Below are 26,005 nucleotides of genomic sequence, written 5' to 3'. Positions count from 1 at the left end.
TCCAAAAATTTTCCATCACACAATTTAAATGTGTTTCACAATAAAGTTTTTGCTACACAGAGACACTGGGAGCAGATAGATCTATGCTGAAAACAGCTTAACACTACTGTCTCATCTCCCCTGCTTGACTTTAGTTCCACCTATGTCCTTTCTCTCTTAAATATAAAAAGGATACAAGCACAAAGCTAAGGTTATGAAATCAAAAGCAAGAAGCAATATAAAAGTTCAAAAGATTCCAAAAAGCAAGGTCCATCCTAAACCAGATGTGATATAGCACAGAAGAGTAATGGCACAAATTACAGAGCTAGAAGAAGTCACAGGAGATCTAATTTCTTTAAAAGGAACATTAAATCTTAAAATTCTGAAAGCCCTATCTCACATAAGGCAAAGTCGTTTCTCTAGTGCCTCGTAATGCATTAAATCAGGACTTTAAACCATATGGTATGCTCCTGTTTCTCCATACACTTCCAAATGAAAGAATAAGTGGCAATATGAAGCAGCTGTGTCTTACGGTGCAGGATTTACAGACTTCACTTACATATACATTTTTTAATAGAAATTATGATGTGTCAATTATGACAATATCACTAAGTACAAAGTAATCACCAGCAATTCATACCTGTGTCTTCCACACTTCCCGGTGATACCCCTGGCTCTCCATCATCCCTTGCTCCTATGCACCAGACCCTGCTCCCACCTGTTCCCTCCTCTGCCCTTCCCCTCTCATCCACAAAGTGAAATTTCCAGTATGAGCTTACTCTAATAAAAACATAAATTATCTGGACCGAAAATGCACCACAGTATGTGCTCTGTTCCACATGTGAAGAATTACAAGGTGGTGACCTTCGCATCAAACTACTGAAACTGGGATGCTAGCGGAATCCTCCCCAGGCACGCAGCAGTCAGGAAACAGTCAAGCCTATCATCTGAAGATGACTGATAATTACTGAACTTTAAAACAGTTTAGGAAAATATTCTACCTGTTAAACATAGCAATCGCTAGTTGCTTATGTTGATTCAATGGGTTTTCATATATTTGCATCCAATTTCCACCTAATCACAACCACAAGCTAATATTCATATAAGGCAATTTTAAAAGCGGATGTCTTGCTGCAACCTTCTCCTCTGCTCAACCAAAGTAGCAAGGACATAGAGATTTTATTCAAAACATTAAAACCAGAGCAAAACCTTTACAATCCTTTCCAAAGCCTAGAATGCATTTGCATGACAAAATTTAACAATCAGAAGTAGTTGGAACTTTTTTATTTCATTACACTGGCAAAACTGAGAATGAGGCTGGGAATTGTTCCCAGATGGTGTCCTGGTTTTGTTTGGTTTGGTTTGTCAGCCCCGGAGGGTTTTTTAAAGTTTAGATTCTTGATCCTGGACTGATAACCCCTTTTTCAAAACCAATATTAAATATGTACCTTCCTCCTACCCTACCTAACCTTTTACATCACTCTACACTCATCCCCTCTTTGCTCAGCTCCCCTAAAGTTATTCAGAAAAATTTCTGATTTAGTTTTGCCTGTACAAAAGGCAAAGCAATGAAAAACAAAGCCATCACATGAATGGCCTATTGTATCCTTGGTTTCTGTTTGCAAAGAGAGGCAGTCATCTTTAACCGGTATAATTAAAAAGGCAATTGCAGCTGTACCACCTCCTCCCTACTCTAACCTGTTATCTTACAGTGGAGATATCAGTGCTCCTCTCACTTAGACAAATAATGAAACAGAGTAGGAGACTCACACAAAAAAAAAAAAGCTATCAAATGCAGAAAGTGTAGGAGAAACCAGAGGGACGAAGGCTCCTGAATTAATTTCGGATGTGTTCCCTGTTGAAAGGGCAGACAAAATAAGACAAACTGTTTTTACTGTGTCAATGTCATCTTAAAGTTTACTTGGAAAGCTAGTTATACTTTAAGAGTTCAACATGTCCTGCTCAAGCACCAAAACAGACCTAAAAGATGTAGGGAGGAAAACAAGCAAAACTCAAACTCAAACAAAAGAACACCCCTGAAGCTGCAAGATTCAACTGCTGGCAAAGCCCTAAGGTAAACAGATATATTTGTTAAAAGAAACAAACCCAAGCGTTCTGAGCATTTATTCCATCTCTTCAAGGAAACGAGGCATACACTAACCCTTGGCATGGTAGGCTTTTGCAACAAACACGTTTGAAGAGGATCTTCCAGCCGCTCGTAGCATAGCTTTCAGCCACAGGAATATTTCATGGGTGGAAGCTCTCCCTTTTGAAGGCGCCTGCCTCTTCTGAGGTCAGCACTAACCAGAACTGACCCCAAGCCCTGGATGGGTCTCCATAGTATTTTCATAAAGTAGTGCAGGTTGGAAGGGACCTCTAAAGCTCATCCACTTCCAACCTCCCTGCAGTGAGCAGGGACAGCTTCAATTCAATTAGGTCGCTTAGTGCCCTGTCCAACGGACCCCAAGTGTTTGCAGGGATGGGGCTTCTACCACCTCTCTGGGCAAACTGAGCCAATGCCTCACTACCCCCCCACTACCATGAAAAATTTCTTCCTGATCTCTTGTCTAAATCTCCCCTCTTTTAGTTTAAAAACATCACCCCTTGTCCTATTACTACAGGTCCTGCTAAAGTTTGTTCCCATCATTCCTACAGGCCCCTCTTAAGTATTTCAAGATTGTCCTTTACCTCTGACCAAAGTCAACTGAAATGCCATCAGATCCAAGGAATACTTTTTAGAAACAAAAGGTTTGGGCATGAAGAAATCTCTATCAGGCTTAAGGGTCTTTTTACATCTACGTGTGTATGAAATGCTAGTAAGCAAACCCTCCAATTTGTGTTTTGTGAACAGAAGCAGTTAGACCACAATTTCAGATTGGTTTTGTCACTGTACACACTTCACTTTTGCATAATGTGCCCCACTCAATGATTACTGCTGAAGATTCATCCCAGCAGCTCAGCCAGCTGCTCCAGCAGTGGCAGGGCAAGGAGGCAACCCTTAGCAATGCATTTTTCATATCAAAGCAAATAAGAACCAGACTCTGAAAGATGAATTCTTTGAGACTGGCATACAATGATCACCAACTGGTGAGATTTAAGACACAATCATTTTTTATCTCAAACGAAGGAATAATATACATGGGCATAAGCAGCAAATCTTTCTTAATAAATGTCCACCTCAGCACTTCTGCTGCCCTGGCACCAGTGTGTGCTGGGGCTGTGCTGAATCCCTGCAACACCAGGGATTCATTTCAAGGAGCCAGGTTATACTACAGCCCCACAAACAGTTACACTAACATGACTATTAGTGATGTAACCTCAATGGAGAGATGGGGCAAACGGCCATGGAAGGAACCTGTGGACCTTCTGCTTCAACACATACCACATGGTATGTATCAATGTTGTTAGTGCCCGAGTGAGGGATGTCATGCACTCAGAGAACAGACCACAGTATATCCAGTAATAATCATTCAGTAACTATCACTGAGCTGCCAGCACTGTGGGAAGTGGTAACTTCCAACCAAAATTCACTATGTGAAGAGATGAGCTGGCATGGATTGCCCGTGGCATGGTGCAATCTCACTTTGAGAAACCAGTGTAATGCAGCTAGACATGCAGAAATTCAGAAATCTGGGTGTTGCAAGAAAGAGAACTGCTGAAAACAATACCAGCCAAGTGGTACGAAGTCCATCAAGCAATTTTTAAGCCTAGCGCTTATTTACTCATTTAGTCATTGCTGTGTGCTTTGCTGGAAGCATATAAAACCCTTCCAATGCAAATAAATTACATGTGCAACCCCTGCAAGGCACTGACACCATTCCGGCGATGTAGTGAAAATATGATCAGGGTTCCCATTTTTTTGACTAGATTTGTCTTCCCTATACCTACATGCGTTTTTCTTAGTCTCCCATTTATTTGTTCTATAGCACCCTGAATAGCTGCATTTAAGACAAACATCTTTATTAAGCAGTTACTGTTCATCCGTTCTGAAGATAAACATTAAAAATGGTGCAAAGAAGACTCCATATGTCCTCTCTGTGAAACATTTTCCATATAAAGTACTCATGAAATAAATGCATTTTAGCAGGGCTCCGGCAACAGCATCTATAATTTCAAAAATACCATTATAGTGCTGCTTCTGGAACATCTTGCTACCATTTTTCATTTTCAGGTTTGTTTCATTTAATCTCATATTAGTTACAAGAATGAGACAGGGAAAGACGGATGACCCCTGTCGTGGCAGTACCTGTAGGACCATTATAGCTGCATGGGAATCACGCTGCCCTTTGCCTCCTACATACAACAGCACATCAACTTTGTTTTATTTCTGCCTCTTGCAATGCACATGTCATGACTGTAATTGAACTGTAATCCAGGCATTCAAAACTTCACAGGAAAACCAAGGTAGGACATGCTTAGAGGAAAGAAACACATCAAATAAGGCAATTATCTTCTTCATCTTGACAGAAAAATGTCTATTGGAGGAGCAAGCCATGAAAATTAATGACATTTCTAAAATACTTGAATATATACTCAGGGATCAGTATTAAAACTTCACCCTTTAAAGAAAAATGAAGGAGTGCCAAAAAGAAAGTTCCATTGTGACAGCACAGGCATGGGACTGGATTTAGCAATTTCAAAGTGCACAGAAACGTCTGCCAGCTGCAGACGCTGTTCCTAGGAAAGGGCACTCTTGACACCATGCTGGCACATGGGAGTAGCAGCAAAAGCCACACTGTATTCATAACCAAAGAAACATTTTACAGTTTCTGAAGGCAGGGAACACCTGTCTATTTCTCAAAATTCTTACAAAATACTCACCAAAATTCTCACACGAACCATGATATTAAAGGTTCTATCAGCGGAGAGAGCTGGAAAGACTTGGTGAAAACCCACTGAGATTATTATACCAGAAAATACTGAAATTGTAGAGCAGCCAGCCTCCTGTAAGGAGCACGATTAGCACGTTAGTTTAATTCCTGCACATCGTTCCAGCCCACCTGCACTCCCACAGTGCCAGACCGTGGCCCTTTCTTCACAGATGAATTTTCCATGCTCTTCTCCGACAGGCAGGCAGGCAGGGAGCTAATGAGCAGTCCCCCAGGCTTAGTTTGCAGAGGAAAACCAGCAGCGAGACTACAGCTATTGCCTAATAAGATCTTCATGTGAGAAGGCAGAGGAGTTGCCCAATACTAGCAGTCAAGCTGGTTTTAGAGAGTTTTATTTATTTATGGTGAAACACCCCTTTCAGACAGTAAGCTGCTTCCTTACCATTCCATGAGTTACGAGTGAGTGCATGACAGTAAAGCGAAAAGGTCTTGCATCAGAGTTGTGCCAAATTCCTCCAGACCCACCTCCTGTTGGTTGTTTAACAACTGCACGGCAGATTTTTAGGTTCCCAAACCACTGAAGTCTTTCTGAAAGAATAGCAACTGTTGGTGTAGATAGCTTTCATTGGAGAGATCCTAATCTCCTGCATTCAAAAAACAGGCTTGCTTTGATATTCAAGAGATAAAACTCTATTCACTTAGTTTGAACCATGCCAACCTACGTGGCACATTCTGCCTAAAATGTTCAGAAGAAAGAACAATGCATGGAAATAGCTCTAACCAGCTGGAAACATTTCCAGGACCGACTAGGTACCACAAGGCCATGGACAGTACACAAGGTCTCAAGACCAGAGTGACCTCAAAATGTTCCTGCAACAACTTTCCCTTCCAGGCATTCAAAACTTCATGGGAAAACCAAGGTTGCGCGCACACAGACGCAAGAAAATAATTCTTCTTCATCTGGACAGAAAAACATCTACTGAAGGAGCAAGATATGAAAATTCACTCAACCAATCATGAAAGCCCAGGCTAATCTCAGGGTGGGGGAAAGCAATCATGTTTAACTGCATGGGTGGGTGCAGCCAGCTCAGAGCCCAAGGGATGGACCATGGGCCTGGTGGCAGTGAAGAGGCAAGCAAGACCCTCTGCTCTCAGCAAGCAGGGTCAGCTCAGCCCCTGTTGTAACCCTCGTGAATTCATGGTTTGCTATTAGAACTAAGTCAGGGGGCTGTAGGATGAGTCGGTTTGACAGATCCTTGCTGAAAACATAGCAAGTTCTCATGAGCTTGCTCTGCAGTCCTAGCCCCGACATAGCAGAAGCATGTGCCTAGAGAAGGACCTCCTCCCTGCACAGCAGCCAGCCATGAGGTTGGATGCGCCATCGTCTGCCAACGCATCTGACAACAACCCGTGTCTGATCCGCAACTTGAAGTTGCTTGTGACCTACTTCAATGGAGTAAACCTGAAACTATATTCAATACAACTGCAAGTTAAGATGCCCTTTGCAACTTCTATTTTCATGAAGCTAAAACAAGAATTTTAAAACCTTGTTTTCTCACTTTAGTATCTGGATAAGACAATTTTATGGATAGTTTATAAACAAAAAAAGATGTTATCTATTGTAGCATACTGCCTATGTTTTAAGAGATATAAAACACATCAGCACTGTAACACCTACAGACGCTGTGGCAGAAGCAAACACAACCACTTCACTTCGAAATTGCCCACTCAGTCACGTCTCATTCCACAACTCAGCTTGCTAGGATTCCTTCAGGACTTGTCCCTTGAATCAAAAACAGATGGCAATTAGTAACAGGCTCATAAGTTTATTAACTTAAAACACTCATTTTTGGAGGACAAATAATTTCTTCAGACATCTAGAGTCCCCAAAGTAAGTGGGGCAGCAGAGGGGAAAATTGACCAAGGCAGAAGTGTATGATCTGTACTCTCTTTTTCTATCCAATTATATGAATATGGAGAACCTGCATTGACTTCTTATTGTATCAAGTCCCAGAAAGTAAAATAAAATTAATTCGAAACTTTCTGAATATCTAGCATTTAATCTGCTATATTACCTGAGAGTCAAACTGTTAAAAAAAAACAAACCAAAACACAAAACAAAAGTCCTTGTGCTACATATTTCACTTCACACATTTATCATTTTTGCCATCTCTTGGAAGGTTATTATTCACCATAGAGATTACACGTATGGCAACAGCCTGATCAGCGTGCCCGTTATCAGCAGAAGAGAGATCTCAGGTTTAAATCTATATACCAAAAAAACACATCTCCACACTCTACTTTTGCACTACGACATTTTTAACACAGAAAAGCAATGATAGAAATGGAAAGTTCCCGAGCTGCCCTCACATAAGCTGCAGTAACACAGACCTGGCCGCATGCTGCTCTAACCATTCGTCATTCTGGGTAGGAACGTACTGAGCAAAGGAAACTGCAAAAAGAACTTAGCACATTGCCGTTTTCTTCAGATTTGCCTAGACAGAAACAAAACCCAACACCACATTTTGTTTTGAGCTAGAGGTTCTGTTCTAATTTCACAAATCCATTATTTAACAAAACCTTCATTCCAGTAATTTTTAATTTAAAATACAAGCTCCCACCAAAAAGCCACATTTATGCTTTCAAAGATTCTTAATTTTCCCTTCACTAGAGCACTACTATATTTCCTTGTCCTTGGAGAGTTTTATCTAGGATTATACATATGTATCAACACACAGCTGTTCCACTTCTTTTCTCCTTTATTTTCCTCACAGAAAACCTGCCTCCGTCTGCCACCCAATTAGCCGCACACCATCAAAAGGCTGCTCTGGCCTTTCATCTTCTTGAAAACTGGATTCACGTGAGAGGGTGTCATGGAAACTGGGCCTCGGAGGTCATTTCCTGTTTCAGTTTTTAGTCACCAAAAATAAAATAGTAATAACAATAATACTGTTTTTTTTCCTGATTAAAAAAAAATGAATACTTGTTATCCCAGTCTGCAAAGCATGCAGGAGCTCCAAAAAACCCACTCCTCTGTATTATTACTCTTAATGAGAAATCTTCATCTAACAAGGAACTTGATTTTCAGTTCAGAGTTCAGCTCTCACCTAAAGAAACTGAAGATCAAATGAGAAGAACATAAAACCTGCAGCAAACATAGAAAGAAATCAATGAAAATTCCTTTTTTAAATCTCTTCCCAGCTTTCAGAATGTGTAAGCTTTACTTAAAGTTCACAGCACTACTGCACAGCATACACTGTCCGTGTTTTTCAAGTATTTCATGAAGCAAATAGGATAGAACAGCATTTGATAATTATACAGGGGATTGCTATCAAATCACAGACATTTCAGGTGCTTTATTTAGTCCAAATACTTCATTTTGGAGACTAACAATCTCAATTACCTCTTGCCTTTGCGAAGACAATTCTAAGTTTGCAGAATTTCATTATTACAAAAGAGGTGCACTTGACTGGTGAAGCCACGAAACCCCTATGAAAGACCCTAAATCCACAAACACAACGAACTACAACCAGCTGCCCGAGGTTACAGGTGACATCACATTTGTGCAACAAGTCCATGTGTGTAGAAAGCCCAGCGAAGGGTGAGATTTGCAGGGATGCAGCAGGTATTTTTGTTTATTTATCTGAAACCAACAAGTTGTTAAAAGAACCTTTCTCCTGAGCCCACATGTGATGTGCTAAAATAAAGCAGACTATTCTAGTGACTGCTGGAAAATCCCTGTTCCACGCTCCTGACAAAGTTCTTGCCAATAATTATCAGAAATTACTTAATTCCCCACAAGTTCTGAATGTAAAATTTTCACACCACCTCACAATGTACAGTTCTTACCTGTAAGATCAATTCTCAACCCAACTGACCATTTTAACAATGGCATGCTTTTGAGGAACTGTAATCAGGAGAAATTTGGTGTAGGGACACCCTATGGTAGAAAATGCTAATTTATCTATATCGACATTACTCATGGAATGGCTCATTTCCAATTCCAGCAATTGGTGCTGCCTTCTCCAGTTTCTGAACCCTGCAGGACACAATTCCTCATTTACTTTTAAAATTCACATAGTGCAACGACATGCTCTTAGAAATTCCAGGTTCATTCTATCTAATGAAACAAGGTCAGTAATCAAAACCACAAAATATGGGTAAGCTCACTAACTAGGAAGCTTTTATCCTGAAGATGGGTGCTAAGTAAAGGTAATCACTCAATGACTTAGGGATACCTTAGACCTTTACCTGATTTTCTTCTGTTTTAATGAAAAACAAGGGAGAGAGAAACAGATCCAGTAAGGTTCCACATATACCCAGATAAAACACTTAGTTAAATACAGAGTTAAATGGGGAGCTAACAGGGAAGGACGTATACCTTTGTCTTTAAGGAGGAATTAAATTCAGTATGTGGGAGCTTACTATCACTTCTGTGATATCTTTTCTTTGGCAAGAGGAGATCAAGGAAAGTGAGCAGCACCTGAAATGCATCAATTCAAAGCACATGCGGAAAGGGATTGTGCCCTCATCCAAAAACTAACAGGCTGGTTGTTCATTTTGGTTTTACACAGAGAAATGCTACATGCTTGTGCTGGGGCTGCTGGCAAAAAAGTGTGGAGCGATTTGTCACAAAAACCTTTTTTAAGTTCTCAAGATGAAATTCTCAATCACAATAATGACATCAGTGTGTAATATCTCATTTTATCCTGAGATAACAAGTCCTTTCAAGTCATACAGGAATATGGAGACATCCCAGCCGATGATCATTTTCACCCAAGTCACACAGCTTCAGCTTGGCCACATGTTCCTCATGCAATGTTTTCCAATTTAATACCTCTCTGAAGGCACCTGGGAGAACCCATTCCTCAGCTTGCACTTTCAGCCACCACTCAACCAAGAGCTTTGCCTTTTAGAGGCACCTGCAGACCGCCCACCTCATACCAGACACAGACCTGCTCTTGCTCTTGAGATGGAGTGAGTCCCTAGCTGTGACCACAGCTGAGAAACCACTGGCACACAAGAGAAATCAGATGAATTCAGGCAGCTGGGTTCCAAGGCAAGAAGCAGAGGCGAGATACACTGCAGGAGTTACCCCTGTCAACACACATCTGTTTGGAGGTACCCAACCACCCTGTCTTGGCTTATCCTCACCTGGATGTCTTCTTAGAAATGTGTGAGCAGCATTTGCACAGCAACCAGCATCTGACCACACTAGAAACCCTACTCCCAAGGACCCCAAGCACATTTTCTGGGGCCCTGTGCAACAGGAGTAAGGTGTGGCTCTCTCTGCACATAGCCCCATAGAACATGTGAATCTGCAACAAAATCAGATGTCTTTATTAGAGAACTTCAAGAATTTTTTTTGTTGTTGAAATTTAGGTTTTGTCATTGGAAACTAAACTAGATGTCCATTATAGAATCTTGTTCTCATGAAGATGTCTGCCAGGTCAAACCAAACAGACTCATGACCTTGCAGCCTTATTTTTTTGAGAAAGAAAACCTTTTTCTCACCAAGAATCTGTGGTGAACCACAGAGAGAAAAAAAACCCACCAAAATCTAGCCGAGAGATTAAATAGAAGATTAAAGAGCAGATCTCAATTCAAGATAAAAAGTAAAGAAATCAAACGCTGTTTTGGTAAGTAGCCATTAGACAAACCTGACCTGTAGACCAAACCAGAAACAAAGGGACTACCTGGGCTCAGAAAAGTTGTCTCAATTTCATCAGGCTGGGAAGCTGATATTGATGTAACCCCACTTGCGCTGCCAGGGTAGCGCAGAGCTCATTGCAAATGCAAAGCCCCAGCTGGAGGTAGGACCAACTCAACATGTTAAATGCTCAGCTGGTGAGTGCCCACAGCAATCGCTCCACACCAGGAAGCAGGGTTCCCTCCCCCACGCTCATCTCACTACCCATTCTTTTCCATTCAAGCTGAAAGCGAGAAAGTCTTTTCCTCCGCCGCTCAGTGTCAGCCAGACTTGGGAAGCTCCACAGGAATTGCTGAGAGATCCAGAATCGCACAAAAGCTTCCTTCCACAAAGCGCCCTTTCATCCAAGCAGTGTGTCTATTAAATACGTCCTGTTAATGTGCATACATTTTTATAAAGAGATTATAAAGTGAAGGTTCAGTCACTAACTCAACTACACAATAAGATTTTTAAGTCCATTATCAGAAAACTGTGGTTTAAAACGAGTAGCTTTGAATGCTTCACAACTTCTTGGCAGTAATACTCAAATAGGTCCGGTACCCACAATGACAGCCGAAGGTGTACTTTGCATGTTTTCATTCTTCCAGTTCTTTATCTAGTGACATGCAGGCACCTCAGACCATGACCACTCTGCATTTGGCACCGTTCAGGGATAAAATGTAAAGAACAACCCAAGCCCTAACAGCTTACCTGCACCAAACATAATGCTCAGAGGAAAGAAAAATAGAAAGAGATAGAGTTTGATTGGATCCTGCTCTCCCATTGTGGTATTTGGATGAACTAAGCATTTCCTCCTGCTCTCAAAAACAAAGTAGTAAACAGCCACTTTATTTGCTTTTCCCATTGCACCCCTTTCTACAACGCATTCCTCCCTTTCCTGTGCCCACAGGGGCTCACAGCACCTCCCAAGATTTTGAATAACTAAGTCAGGTAGATATAGATTCTTGCCAGCCCTGAAAGTAAGCGAGTAATTTTCTCTCCATCGAAAAGAAAAAAGAAAAAAAAGAATCTGTCTTTTTGCTTTCTGCATCAAAGTGAGGCTGCAAGTTGACAACCTTCACCAGTGTGGGCACGGCCGACCAGCTCAACACACTGGCCTTTGCAGGAGCTGTAGTTGACCACACTGCCAGCCTACAGGCTTGCTATAGCAAGGTTTTCACATTTTAAATACATACTTGGACATGCAGGCAGTAAGACTTACGGCTTGATGGCTATAACCTTTACTCAGAACAAGAATCCCCAAAAGTCCATGAATCTGAGTTCAGTACTGAAATGAAACATCTCCTAGCAGGAGTGGCAAAGGCCCAGTCTAGCTACTTGTTACGGACACAGAGGAAGAGCAGATGATGGCAAAACTGCTGGGTTTTGTCATGCAGACAGCACTCTGTAGACGTTCAGGTCTACGCAGTTGCAGCCCTAGGTGTCCATCCAGCTCCCTGCCAGTCCCTCAAGGGTATCTTCCATCAAGTGCAAAACTTCAGGAGTTCAGTTACAACGATGTTCGTTCTTGTGCTGATGGGATGTGTCCACAGGCAAAGCTGCAAACCAATCACCTCAGCCCCATGCACGTCATGTGGAGGGGGGCTAAGTACTCATCTGATGCCAAGGGGCAGGGAAAATGCTCCCAGTACACTGGTTGCACTGGAAAGCAAGGACACGGGGAACACCAAAACCAACACAAAACAAGCAAAGAGCAGCTCATGAAACAGTGGAGAGATTCTGGGACATGGCACAAACCCAGCTCTGCTGCACCTCTAGACTGCATAAGAGAACCTGCTAAGCGCTTCATGGGAAGCCTCTATGCTTCCCAATGAGTCACGTTTGGGGTCAAAGGCCTTGAACGCACAATAACATGGCTTTGTATCAAAGGTGTGCATTAATAAAAGAGGTAAGAGTCCAGAATAAGCCTGACCTACACTGTATGCACATCCAGCGAAGCAGCTCTCATGTGATTTGGCTCAGAGGGACAACAGCTTTCATTATGTTTTCGAAGAAACCCAAAACAATGCCTTTCTCTAATGAAATTTTTAATGACTATTATCCCATTCTAGCTGCTTATTTTTTCTCTTCCCTTTTTTGGGTGAATTTTTAGGCTATAATAAATCATGCAAAGGACACACTCAAAGTAGAGAGCACGCTCAGCAGGTCTTACTTTTCAAACCAGCCTTCACATAGCAGGTCTGCATTCATTTTGTCCTGACTCCAAGTCTTCCCTTCACTTCTCAAAATAGCTGCTGCACTTCAGCTCCTCGAAGAAAAATCCTTTCTTTCAGTGCTGAAAGCCATGGTGATATACGCTGGGTTTCATTTATTTTTGAAAGCTGACTTTCTATTCTCGGACACATATGAAAAAGCAGCATTTGAAAGTCTGAGGTTGCAATTACCAGAATGTATTTTTTTTGAATATATTTCTGGACTTACAGTCAGCAACTTACTGAATAAATACATAAATATGAAGGGAGAGGTAAGATTACATTTACGTGACAGCACGGTGAATCAGTATTTCAAAATTAATAAGATTCAATTTTTTGCCAAATAGAAATAAATGTCTAGTCATGTCTATTAAGTGGTATATCTACTGTTATGGTTACATTTGGGTTATTTTAATTTTGGCTTTGCATCCAGTACTTTTAAGACATACAATATCATCAATATGTTTACATCTAAACTGTTAAAAATTGAACGTGGCTTCTGGAGCCCAATCCTACATTCCCAACAACAAGCTCCACACAGCACAGGTATCTCCACCAAAACCAGCTGGACCCCCAGCTAACCATTTTTAACAAGTGCAAGGCCATCAAGCACATCCCTCAGAGCAGCTACCAAAGTCATCTAGGGCTACATAAAATACAACAGCAGCAGAATTGAAAAGGAAGGGCCAGAATATTATAATTTAAAATCCCAATTTCATTTCAAAAATAAGCAATGAAAAATAACACACTTCATTTTTTCCCCGAATTACACTACTGAACAGTAACTCACAAGAGAAGGTAAGGTACTTAAGTGGCACTAGCTTTATATTTGCAAGCTCAACATGGGTGAAGCTAATATAAAGCCAAAAATAGGTTGAAAAGGTTGCCATTTTCATTCTCCTCCTGCAATGTATTTGAATATTAACTTTTTTCCATTTCTTTTATTTTTTTAAACATGAGCTCCTACAAGCAAGACACAAGAGACAGTATATCCAGGAATAACATTTTCTAATTTTGATCTAACAGATTGAAGACATTGAAATTTACAGTTTAAAAACAAGATGCCTGACCACTGCTGCTTAACATGACAAGTGAGCCATCCTCAGTACTTATTCCCCTCGTCCTGCCTGCACCAGAACGTGCAGTGTTCCCTGTACATTGTTTTCTGCAGCTGAACTCCACCAAGCCAGGCCATGGGAATAAATCTCACATCACCCCGGCAGTCCTGGATTAGCCGCTGGACAAATAAATGCAAAACAACTGAGAAATTCACAGTACACACAATTCGTTAGGCAAAAAAATATGCTGAAGAAAGTCCAACTGCCTGGATCACAGTTGAAACATATTTAAATTAAATATCCCTTCACTGTTAAAACTGTTAAATTTATGATCCCCAAATTAAATATCCTTTTATTTTATCCTTTGTATGCCATCCATACAACACAAAAATTATGTCTCCGAGATGCTGGTTTGGCCTGCCTCAAATACTCCAGTCCACAAGGGCTTGACCATGCCAGCAGTTGTCGACTGGAAGATGAACGTGCAGACCATGCATCCACTTCAGCCTTCACTGCCAACAAAATACTGAACTAAAATTAATGAACCAGAGTTGAAATGGCCTTTACTCCTCTGTTTTACGCTCCTTGCAATGATGAGAAATCCTGCTGCTTTCCTTTTCTCCAAACAGCTTTTAGGTCTCCAAAAATTAAAAGCCAGAAATCCTATGACTTCCATAACAGAAAAAAAACCAAGGGAACATATTGTACATGTTCATGAATAAAAGAGAGAAAAGAAGACCCTGAAAACCACCTTCTACTGTCCCAGCCTTCCATAAGCTGTTGTCCACGTGTTGATTTGCAATAGACAGGCCACCACCGAAAGCAAACACTTCAAGCAAACTTAATTATAGAACCACGAAGTGCATGTTTCTGTAGCTATACTCAGGTGGCTGTTGTAGAGCATTCCCATAAAGCGCTCCTCCCCTTGACACCTGCCAACACATACAACAGCACAGCATCTACTTCACCCTGGAAAAGCATCATGTGACTGTTTTTTCTCTTCCTTGCAGTTGCAAGGCAAAATAGTACTAGTGCAAGTCAAACACAATCAGTCTCCGATGAGGACTTGGGCTTTCTCCAGTTCTCAAAGCAGCAGCCAGTTTTGGGATGATGCATCAGTGAGCTGAACCATCCAACGCAGCCTGATACACAGCAGACATGGAATGGTCCCTGGCCATGAAAAGCTCTGCCATTAACGCTGGCCATGCCGCTATCTGGATGCTGTCAAACAACCCTCCCTGTGGCTGTAGCACTATTCAACTGGTTTTCACATCCAGCTGCCAACATACGGTAAACAGGAAGGAAAGGACCATGAGCATACAGTGATCACACAGTTGATTATCTTTGTGCGAATACAGCTTCTGGGAAAGAACTGGTGAAGATTGCTGATTATTCGGTTAAAACCAAGATATTTTGCTAATTTGCCATTCATGTTACTATCAAACGCTACTCTGTTACGATAAAATCCTATGCTCCTGACTCACACTATTTAGGGTTCCTTTATTTTCCAACAAATAAAAGGCAAAGAGCCCTCCTGGCTCTCCGCGCAAACTTCCCAAGGACTGGTGAGCCCTTTCCAGCATTGGCTCAGAGCCTGGATTTGCTCCAGGCAAAGAGGCTCCTATTATAGCTATTTTGGGGGAGTCTGTCCTTCCTCCTCTCCATCCCATCATCACTGACACCATCCCCAGGTTTTGTTTGGTATTAATTCCGAGGTGAAAGCACGGCCCAAGAGGAAGTATTTCTAAGGCATCCTCTGCTGAAACTGAGAGAAGTAGGGGCTGAACCAGAGACAGGGAGGTCGTGGGAGCACCCCAGCCCTTTGGTATAGTACTGCCATATCATCACCGTCAAGCTGAACCCACCTTCAGACACAATCTAGTCTGAAATCCACAAAACAATGGCATAAAAATACTCTCCTAACCCTACCAGGGCGAGCACACAAGCAATACTGCTTAAAGGGTTCCAACTTCTGGAAAATTTTATGGTGACTTCCAGATGTGTCTATTTTAAAGCTTTTTCTAGCTGGCCTCATCCCGACCTGCGACAATCATTAAGCCCAGCCAAAAATTCCTATTGCATCACAGGAGTATGTGCAAAAGATGGCCAAAACCAGACAAGAGAGCACTGGCTAGACAGCTCTGCAGAACTGCTAGAAGTAACGTTCCAGCTTTTCTCAAAGAGGTGTTGGAGCTTTTCTGCTCTACAAGTAAAGCAGTTGCAGCCTTGAATCACCGAGTCAAAGTGGAGCAAAACCATGTCCTCAAAAGCAAAAAGCACTAGGGAAAGGCTGGTTCTATCAGCTACTTCTGGCTGAGAAGCTGGCAAAGAAAAACATAATAGTTTATTTTTACTAATGACTGTAATTGTGCAAATATACTTTTGCAAAATCACTCAGGAGACCTTCCAGGCAGCTGATAAAAATGAATCTATTAAAACTTTTCATGGGAGTGGAAATGAGTGCTATTGACTTGTAGCACCATGATGATCTCAGAAGTCAGCTCAGATTTTCTCTTCTAAATTAGACATGCAGTATTTTATGGAAATCTGTACCAGCGAAGAAGACGCCTAATGCAAGATTCAAGCAATGACTCAGCATGCACCCTATTTTATACTAGAAAAGGCATGTCTTCAGAGTAGACACTGGATAAGTAATGATATTATTAAACAAAACCAAGGCTCATACATCAAATAAGTTATAGTTTAAAACTTGACATTTAATTATTATCTGTGTACTGGGGGGGGGGGGGGGAAGAAAAACCCCGAAGTTAATATTTTCCTACTCAGCTTCATACAAATTGATCATTCGTGGGACATTATTCAACCCTCCTTTAAGTTTCTAGCAAAGCACCTACAAGTCCTGACCCATGACGTGCTGCCATGAGCAGGCTTCATGGAGAACCGGGCTTGCACTCAGGTAGCCCTGTATCCCAGCCTGGAACAGTTCAATCCACACAGTGTGCTGACAAAGGACGTGCAGAAATTTGGGATAATTCCTTATAGCAGGGCACTTCCATACACCAAGTGACAATGCTCCAATCATTTCCTTGCCATCTGTTCACCAATAATTGACAAACAGAAAACAATAGCTGTTAATAACAACAAAATTCTGTTTATCCTTAATCCTTCCTTTTATCCATGAACATAAAATGATAACTGATAAACACACACACAAAATCTTTTCATGCTTCACATTTCCTTCCTGTCTGAGAGAAGATGACACACCCGATTTAATTTGACAGTAAGTATTACATTTTTTCGCACCAGTGCCTGGCCAAGCTACCAGCCGCAGAGCAGCTTTTCTGCTACATCCCAATAGTCAGGCACTGAACCATTCCTCCTCTGATGAATTAACTCAAGAAAAAAAGTGGGCTAACACATGCTGTATTTACTTTTGTGCCTTCTTAGCATACACGTTATCAGCCCCGCCACAGCTCAGAGATTCACAGTTGCTTCAGTGCACTTGGATTTCTTGCTGCTAATGACCCCTCCGATCCCTGCCACAACTGGCAGGGTCCCTCGTCACAGCAGCACAGGGGACAGCTAATTATCTACCAACCCACCTTGCTGCACCACACTCAGCAACTTTTATCTGCACAGGGCAGCTGCGTTCTCCCTGTTTGAAGGGAAATGTTGGTCTTTGCAAGACTTAACATCACTAACAATGTCCTGACACTTTGAAGAAACAACTCAAAGCCTGATTAAAAATTCAGATTCAGTCTCCTACATGCAGCCATTTTCACTGCCCTTCCACCAGGACCTCGCTCTATCTTTTTGAAATGTTTCATGCCAGATAAAAAGAATCCGTGTGGAATAGGATGAAAAACTGCTGCAGTCTTGGGCTTTGAGAAAGCCTTGAAAAAGACTGCTGTAGCTGGATTCAAACCAAGACATAATCATGTAAAACAGATGAGGTTTTGCTCCACTGGTTTCTACTCTGTAATTATTACTACAGTGAGCACTACTGCCAAGTAATAATTAAAAAAAAAAAATCTATATAGTCAAACATTTATCAGCCTTCCTTACTTAAATTTTTCTACTGTATTTCAGCTTCATGAGCTGGCAACAGCCTGAAAATAGAAGGTAAAAAAAGAGGGGAGTAGCCTTCTGTGCTCTTGTTTTGGCTGAGGGTCCATGGTTTCAGGCCTGGCGCAGGAGGACTTGTGGTGCTTTACATCACTTGCTTCGCAAGTACCTCACAGACACCAACAGATTTATTTCTAAAATCCGGGGAAATGTGTGAAATCCCTGATTTCAGAGATGGAGAATCACAGTTCTGGCAGTTTCTCTCCTCTGAAACGTAAACCTACCATGATTAGACAGAAGACCATCATGTTAGGGGGAAAAAAAAAAAAGTGATCATTTTCAAAGAAATTAAATAACTGGATGGTTCTAGTGACTGCAACTCTTCAGCACCATTCAGAAATCTTCAAAGTACATGGATTTTTCAGAACACCAGTGTCAAGGCATCCTGCCCATACAAAGCCCCAGACATCTCCTCTCTGTGTCATTCTGGCCTGCACACAAACTGTTTTTCTTGAAAAAAAGGGATGACTAGACCAGTTATTGCTAAAATCAATAAATAATAAACTTGCCAATCAACATGGAGAAGCTTGTAGTATGTTGTTTATTTTACACACCACTACATCAACTGAGAAAGTATTAATGAACAAAAGAAAAAAAATGACCACCAAACTGCTGTTTTCAGAGTCAAAATGCATTTTCTTTCACTCTCAGCCTCCAAGATCAGTAAGTAACAGACAACGAGAAAGGGCTGTGCTTCCTTCACAGAGTAAGTGTAAAGGATTAAAGATGGCAGAGCTGCCTTCAAAAAAAATATTCAAGACCCTCTGGGCCTATAACTTTTGTTACTATCTGGCTAGAAACATCAACATGCATTTTGCAAGTTGTAGAAGCACTTAATGCTTTTCATCTTCAAAGCGCTGCTTAATCCTTTCAACTTTCACTGCAACCAGCATATTATATCCCCATTTTGGAGGCGGAGATGTTACCTTGCTGCATACTATCAAAAAAAATAGTCCTCACCTTGAATGCCCCGAGCAGACTTACAGGATTAAACCTTGCCAAAACCAAACTAAATGCTCACAGAAGGTCAGATTTATTATTTTCCTGCATCCACCTCCCAACTAGAGAATTTCAGTTGTTTCAACCAACAACCTGCTCTGCAATTTCAACCCTGTCAGACAAAGCCAGGATCAGAAGAGCCAGGTTACAGAGATAGCGAAACTCCACCAGCAGCCCAGGTCACGCCACAACCACCAATGGAGTTATAATTTTAGTATAAAGGGGCACTTAGCTTTTAATTAGTCTTGAGTGTCAGCTCTGACCAGGAGAATACACTAGAGGACTGTCAAGTGAGCTGCTCGTTCCCCAGGCTCCAGCACTCTGCAAACTGTGACACTGGGCAATTTAAGACAGAGTCTACTGAGTAATGACAAGTAATACGGCTGCTTAGAGCAGCAAGAGGAGATGTGATTGCATGCTGCTTTCCAAGGATGGAGCTGCTGTCAAAAGCTGCTCCCTGTAATGACATCGACACTGTCAACGTGTGCTCTAGCTAACAAAAAAAGAAGGTAATGGTGCCAGGTGGTTCAGGTAAAGCATCCCTGTCCTGCTTGTACTGGTGGCTTCTCCTCCATCCTGCGGAACAAGAGGGCAGAGTAAGAGATCGTGCTGCAGCTGTTTCTGCTTGATTTAGAAGAAGCATTGACAAACTTTGGGGAGAACCATCAACAGATCACCTCTGCTGCTTGAGGAAAAAAAAAAGAGCAAGCACGTGCACATACACACCACCCCATACCCTGATGCATAAAAGGAATATATGCAATATTAAGATACAGCAATGTTAACCATGGTTTCAGTAGAACTGACAAATGGAGTGAGAACAATGATCAGCGGAATAGAGGATGCCAATCAACGAACTTACTGCATTTAACTACTCCTGGAGGAATAACTCCCAGGACAGTAACACACAGACACCCAGGCACCTGCACGCCTTCCTGCACTACAGTGTATTACATGTGTTTTAGTGACCACCTCATAAGATACAAACATGTATATTTTGACTTGAAACTAAAATAAGAAACTGTGAAACTGCTGCCCAATACATTCAGTGAAGGATGCATCTCACAAGTTGTCACCCACATTACACTATGCTCAGCTGCTCCACACAGTCCCATTCAAGGAACAAACACGTATATAAATCTGAGCACTTAACACGGGCAAGAAGAAGTATTACTTAAAGGTAATAGTCCAATAGAGCACAGATGCACTCATGCAAGTGTCTATAAATAGAAAGCTGTGGTGGGAGTGCCAAAACCAATTTTCAGACTGATGCTAGCATCAGAAATCTCTCTCCTTATTACTCTTGTAGCTTCAGCCTTTATTACAGTGCAGACACAAATATACCTCTTTCCCCTCAACAAAGCAAAATACCGTGATCAGACTAAAAACACTAGCCCTTATTGCTGTTGGACTAGTTAAGTGAAATACTGGTAGAAGAAGATTGTATGGCAGGATGTAGGCAGCATATAAAGAAGACTGATCTCACTTATAGCATCGATGGCTGTGCCAGCAGAAATCTAAACCTTTTTCTACTTCACATCTTCCATTTGGTTACACAGGCATTTAAAGCTCAGAAATTCCATGGTGCTCCTCTTACCTCTTCCACTGCTTCTTGTAGTGTCCACTCTGGAGGCTCCACCTCATCCTCCCTTCCTGCCTTTATGGAGGCTCTGTCTACAATTTCCTTTTCCAGACTCAAAACACACCCAAACCAACCTCTCACCTTCACTCTAAGCATTTCCACCTGCTCCTTCCTCCTTCACTCACTGGATGCTTCTTCCCCACCTCCAGCTCAGACCTATCCTTTCTCCTCTCCCACATTCCCATCCTGCTCCAGCGGCTGGTGACACCACCTCCTGCCCATTACCGGGACATGCAGACACGGGAATCACAACTGGCAAGGGCCAAAGCATGAAGGGAGTGCGCAAGGGAAGCATTAAATCCTGCCGCTTCTTCCCCTGCAATTTATGAAACTAAATAAAACCACAGCTCCCAACGGGTCGGATATTAATCCTTCCTCTCACTACAACTTCCTCTTACTATTTCCCAGTTAGGGGCTTGCCACCACATCACCCTCTAAACCCAAGGCAACACCCTTGCTGTTTCTGAAGAACAGCAAGACCACTTTGGGGCTTTATCCAATTAAAGCCCCAAAGTGGTCTTGCTGTTCTTCAGAAATCCTTCACAGCATCCGCTAGAATCACCCTGAGCACCTTCATTGTGCCCGTGGTCCTGCGGCACAAGCAACCTACTGCTGCTCACCAACAGCCCTGCACAAGTGGAGAAAAAGGGAATTCTGCTACACCTGGTCCCACCTGAGCAGGCTTAGGGAATCTTTGCTCTAAAATCAAGCATGAAGCATGGGCTGCAGTGATACAAGTTGTAACATTTTGTGTTCCACTGTAGAAGGTAAGCAATGAAGCTCCCAAAGTCCAGGGAGATTTGTTCCCACCGTTTTTTAATTTTAAAACGCTGTAATAACGTTACAGGGGAGAGCAAAGGGCGGGCTGCACGTTGGCGTGAGGGGAGTTACGACAGCCAAAAATATAAAGCATATAAAAACAGAGCTCAGTACGAAAAGGGTTTTTCAGATTTTAACCACCAGTTTCACCACATTAAACTACTTTGGGGCCTTAAAAATCCGACTAACAGTAAACAGTTTTCACATTAATTTGCATCCCTGTGCACTGGCATCCAGTTTGTTCCCAAGTTCGTGCAATTCCTGGAAAGAAAACCTGGCTTATCCTCCCGTTGGCTAACGTATCATTAGTGCATCACTCCAGTTAGCAAGGCAATCGTGTATATTTTTATGAGTCGCTTTTTTAAGACAATAGGAGTGGAGAAGATCGTATCAGATTGTTTTAGCACCAGGGACAGATTTAGCAGTTTGGCTGCACTGCCTTGATTTGCATTAACCAGAGACTCCCCCATTCTCAGGGGGATGCTCCCATTTTTTTGAGGGGCAATACAGGCAGGCAGATGCAGGGCATAGGAGAAAAAGTGACTCCCTTGAATCGAGCGCGTCGATAATCTACCTTGTTAAGCGAAGCCGTATAAATCCACGTCGTTTTAGCCTCGAGGACAAGAGGCGGCTCAGCGTTTCCCCGGACAAAACGCAGCCCTGGGAGGCCGCCCGGCACAATAGTGATCCAGAGGTGAGAGAATGGAGCCAGTTTAGAGGAGATAAAAGGCCATTTGGATAGAGACCCCTGCTGATCCTATGAAAGTGTCTCCTTTTCCATTTGGGAGCCTTTTAATCCCGCGTTTGCAGTTGATCAAACCTTCCCCCGCAGCCGCCCCGGCGCCGATTTCACTTTCCGCGCCCCCCGCCCCGCACCGACTCCGCCGACACACGAATCCCTCCCCATTCCCCGACCCCCGGTCCCCCAAAACCGAACTACAGCAGCCGAATAAACTCGTCCCAAGCCGCGCTCGGGTCCGGGGAGGTTTCTTTGCGCCGTTCCGAGCGCTTTCGGGCGAAGGGATGCTCGGGCGGGAGGCAGCCGCCCCCGACACCGGCCCCCGGGACCGCGGGGGAGGCTGCTCTGCCCGCTTCTACCGCGTTAATCGCGAGCGAAACGGGAGAAAGGGAGAAGGGGAGGGCGGCCGCCCCCCGCCCCGCACCGGCGGAGGGGGAGGGAAAGTTCGCAAAGAACCGGGAAGGGGGGAAGGAAGGAAAGAAAGGGAGGAACGGAGAAAGAAAGAGGGATGGGGAAACAAACAAAAAAAAACGGAGATCGGGAGGAGGGAAAAGGCGGGCGAGGCGGTACCTGCATGGTGAGCACCCCCAGCTCCTCGCTGGCGAGCTTCTTCATCTGCGCCGCCAGGACCCGCGCCTCGTCCAGGATGGAGAACTCCGCCCGGGCGGCGCGCAGCCCGCACAGCAGCGCCAGGCACACGAGGCCGAGCGGCCCCCGGCCCCGGGCGGCGGCCCCGGCCCCGGCCCCGGCCCCGGCCATGCTGCGGAGAGCGCGGCGCCGCCTCCCGGCCCGGCTACGGCTGCGGGGCGGCCGCCATGCGGCGGGACCCGCGCGCGGCTCGGCGCAAACTGCGGCGCGGAGGCGGAGCGGGAGCCGCCGCCGGCAGAGGGAGGCGCCGGGGGCCGCGGGCGGGGCCGCCCCCGCCGCTCCGGGGAGCCGCCCCCGGCCCGCCCCGGGCACCGCGCTGCCCCGAGGGGCCGCCCCGCCCCGACACCGCCCCCCGCCCCGCCGAGCCGGCCCCGCGCATCCCCCGCCTCGCCCGCGGATCCCCCCCCTTACCCCGCGGGTCTCCCCCTTTACCCCGCGCATCCCCCCCTTGTACACCGCGGATCCCCCCCCTTACACCGCTGATCCCCGCCTTTACCCCGCGGATCCCCCATTACCCCCCAGATCCTCCTTAACCCCGCGGATCCCTGCCTTATCCCGCGGATCCAGCCCCACAGATCCCCCCCTTTACCCCGCAGAACCCCTTACCCCGCGGATCCCCCTCCTTTACCCTGTGGATCCCCTTTACCCCGCGGATCCCCCCCCTTGACCCCGCAGATCCCCCCCCCCTTCGCCCGTGGATCCCCCTTTACCCCGAGGATCCCCTGTACCCCAAGGATCCCCCTTACCCCCCGGATCCCCCTTACCCCGCGGATCCCCCCTTCTTTACCCTGTGAATCCCCCTTACCCCACGGATCCTCCTCCTTTACCCTGTGGATCCCCTTTACCCCGCGGATCCCCCCCCTTGACCCCGCGGATCACCCCCCTTTGCCCCGTGGATCCCCCTTTACCCCGAGGATCCCCTGTACCCCAAGGATCCCCCTTACGCCCCGGATCCCCCTTACTCCGCGGATCCCCCCCCTTACCCGCAGATCCCCCTTTACCCTGCGGAGTCAGGCGGGGAGCGACCCCAAGCAGCGGCTTAAAGGGCTGCGAGCGCAGTCCTAAAAAGCCAGGGGGTTATTTAAAACTTTTTCTTGAACTTTTTGGTTTTTTTCTTAATCCTTCTTTACCCCTCTGATTTTTTAAAGCAATTTTTTTTTTTAAATTTTAAATCGGCCTGCGTTATTCTGTCTCCTTTCGCAACCCAGAGCATCCATCCCCAGCAGTGCAGGCTTGTGTCAAGTCATGAGGCTGGAGAAAGCTTGTCGCACAACAAAATAAAGCCGTAGAAAATAAAGTACTGCAAGGAGGGCATGCAAAGCCTGTCCCACTCCATGGCACCCAAACCACAGCTGTCCTCCAGAGAAGACACCACAAGCTGAGACCCCTGGAGAAGCATCCCAGTTGAGTGGAGAAGCAAAGTCACGTTAGGGTTGATGCGGAGAACCCCCTTCCCATACCCTCTGTTCAGAATCAGCTCTGGAAGCTTCATCCCCCTGTGCCAGGTGATACGTAGCAGCACCTTCCTCAATCCCTCATCTTCCTCATACCTCCCCTCTGCATCATGCACCTCATTAGGAACAGCCAAAAGCCTCGTAGGCATGTTGGGTCACATTAGGAAAACCCATAGAGGGGAATTAAATTTGCCAAATGAAAGCAGGAATGCCTTTATGCAGCCCCAGAGCGGTTCCTGCCCAGCAACCAGAGGGCCCGAGAAGCTCAGTATGAGGCAGATGCCAAACACACATCTGCTAGATTTAACTCATCGTTATTTAACACTGTATAACAAAACCCTGCACATATATATAATTTTTAAATAACTCTGACCTGGAGTCACTAGGTGGCTTCAATACTCACTTCACTAGTTCATTTTTAACACTCGTGTGCTGTAGCAGTAAATTCCACAAGTGTACAGTCCATCCGAGAATTAACATATTGACATATAATCTACAATTGTATTCTGTTTTCTTGAAATGTAGTTTCTATCTGCTTAAAGAGTTGATTTTTTTTTTTTTTTTACTTCTCCCGGGCACTGGGTGCCAGCAGCGATTCCCCATCCCATTTTGTCAGGAGTGGGAGCAGGATCAGACCCGAAAACCTACTCCCATGGGAACAGGCTGTGGCCAAGCAGCATCTGCTGGCATCTCTAAGGTTTTTGTTGTTGCTGTTCTTGCAAAGGACTCCATCAAAGCTCTATTTCACTTGATTTTAATAAATAATATTTAATATTTAATTCTTATTATGCAAAAGCCATATCAGTTTATCCTTGGCTTTTGTTCATTTAGGTGATTTATGGGTCTAAAATAAAGGGTTTTTTTCAGTCTTCCTGAGGAGGACTTCTGATTTAATAAAACCAGCCTAAACCAAAATGATGCCTCTCAAAGCTGCCATAATCAATACCTTGTAGTTCTGTTGCTAAAGCAGCATTTGCTACCTAAGAGACAAGGAATTTTCCTTCCATTACGCTGAAGATTTTGGACTTCTGTAGGCATATTTTCCCTGGGCCCAAGAGACAGAGAGAAGCAGAACTGAGCCAAATTTGCTCTTAGCACTAGTCATTTTCATATTAAATTTTATCCTGTTGTTTTGGGTTTTTTTTATTTGATTCACTGATATAGGATGCAAAGGTTTTAAATTATAGTGAAAAGCTGAGTGGTTTTCAAATATCTTGGCTACTCTACTCATTATATTTTTATTTTATTTCTGACCTTAGCTGCATGTTTGAAAACTCCACCTCTGTAAACTTTGTTACACAAAAAATTATCACATCAAGGTCACAGCTGGAGTGAAGTCAGTAGCCAGCTGTGTTAGCAACACCACTGAATTTCCAGCTATCCAAGGCATCCAATTCATGCATCTAATCATGAAATTACAAGTTGAATGCTACAAATAGTCTTTATTTTTTTTTACAAACTAACCTCAGGAAATGAATGAGGCAATTGTCCTTCTGGCTCCCGAGCCCCAGGTTCCTGCTTGTGGCAAGGGAACCAACTGAACAGGTTTAACATTTTCCTGTATGATCTAAACTTATTTACTCTTCACCCCTCAAGGCAAACCCAAACTACTCCTGGGGTTCCCACGTGCTTCATACCTGTACCTCTGCCTTCCCAGATGAGCGAGCCAGCAGTGAGCAACCCTTCCTTCCACCCTGCAGCCTCAATGCCTCCTGTAATTATGAAGGAGCTGGTCTGGGATGTGGAAAGCAAACCCAACGCAGAATTGCAACCGAGGTAACCATCAGCATTGCCATTTCTGAATTAGTTGCACTTACTTTCGCACTTCAAAATATTTAAATAAAAGTAGG

At 43.9% G+C, this 26,005-nt stretch overlaps 1 protein-coding gene across 1 annotated transcript in view; it reads right to left on the bottom strand.

Annotated features, from left to right (window-relative positions):
- CACHD1 (cache domain containing 1) overlaps positions 1 to 22,789 on the bottom strand; it is a 108,329-nt gene extending 85,540 nt beyond the window's left edge. Inside the window, exon 1 of the mRNA XM_069861857.1 lies at positions 22,624 to 22,789. Coding sequence (XP_069717958.1) covers positions 22,624 to 22,668 — 45 coding nt within the window. The 5' untranslated portion in view covers positions 22,669 to 22,789. The remainder of the gene's footprint in view (positions 1 to 22,623) is intronic.
- Between the last annotated feature and the right edge of the window lie 3,216 nt (positions 22,790 to 26,005).

Source organism: Phaenicophaeus curvirostris, chromosome 8 (genome assembly GCF_032191515.1).
Source record: "Phaenicophaeus curvirostris isolate KB17595 chromosome 8, BPBGC_Pcur_1.0, whole genome shotgun sequence".
Lineage (NCBI taxonomy): Eukaryota > Metazoa > Chordata > Aves > Cuculiformes > Cuculidae > Phaenicophaeus > Phaenicophaeus curvirostris.
This window is presented reverse-complemented; position numbering and strand designations above follow the sequence as displayed.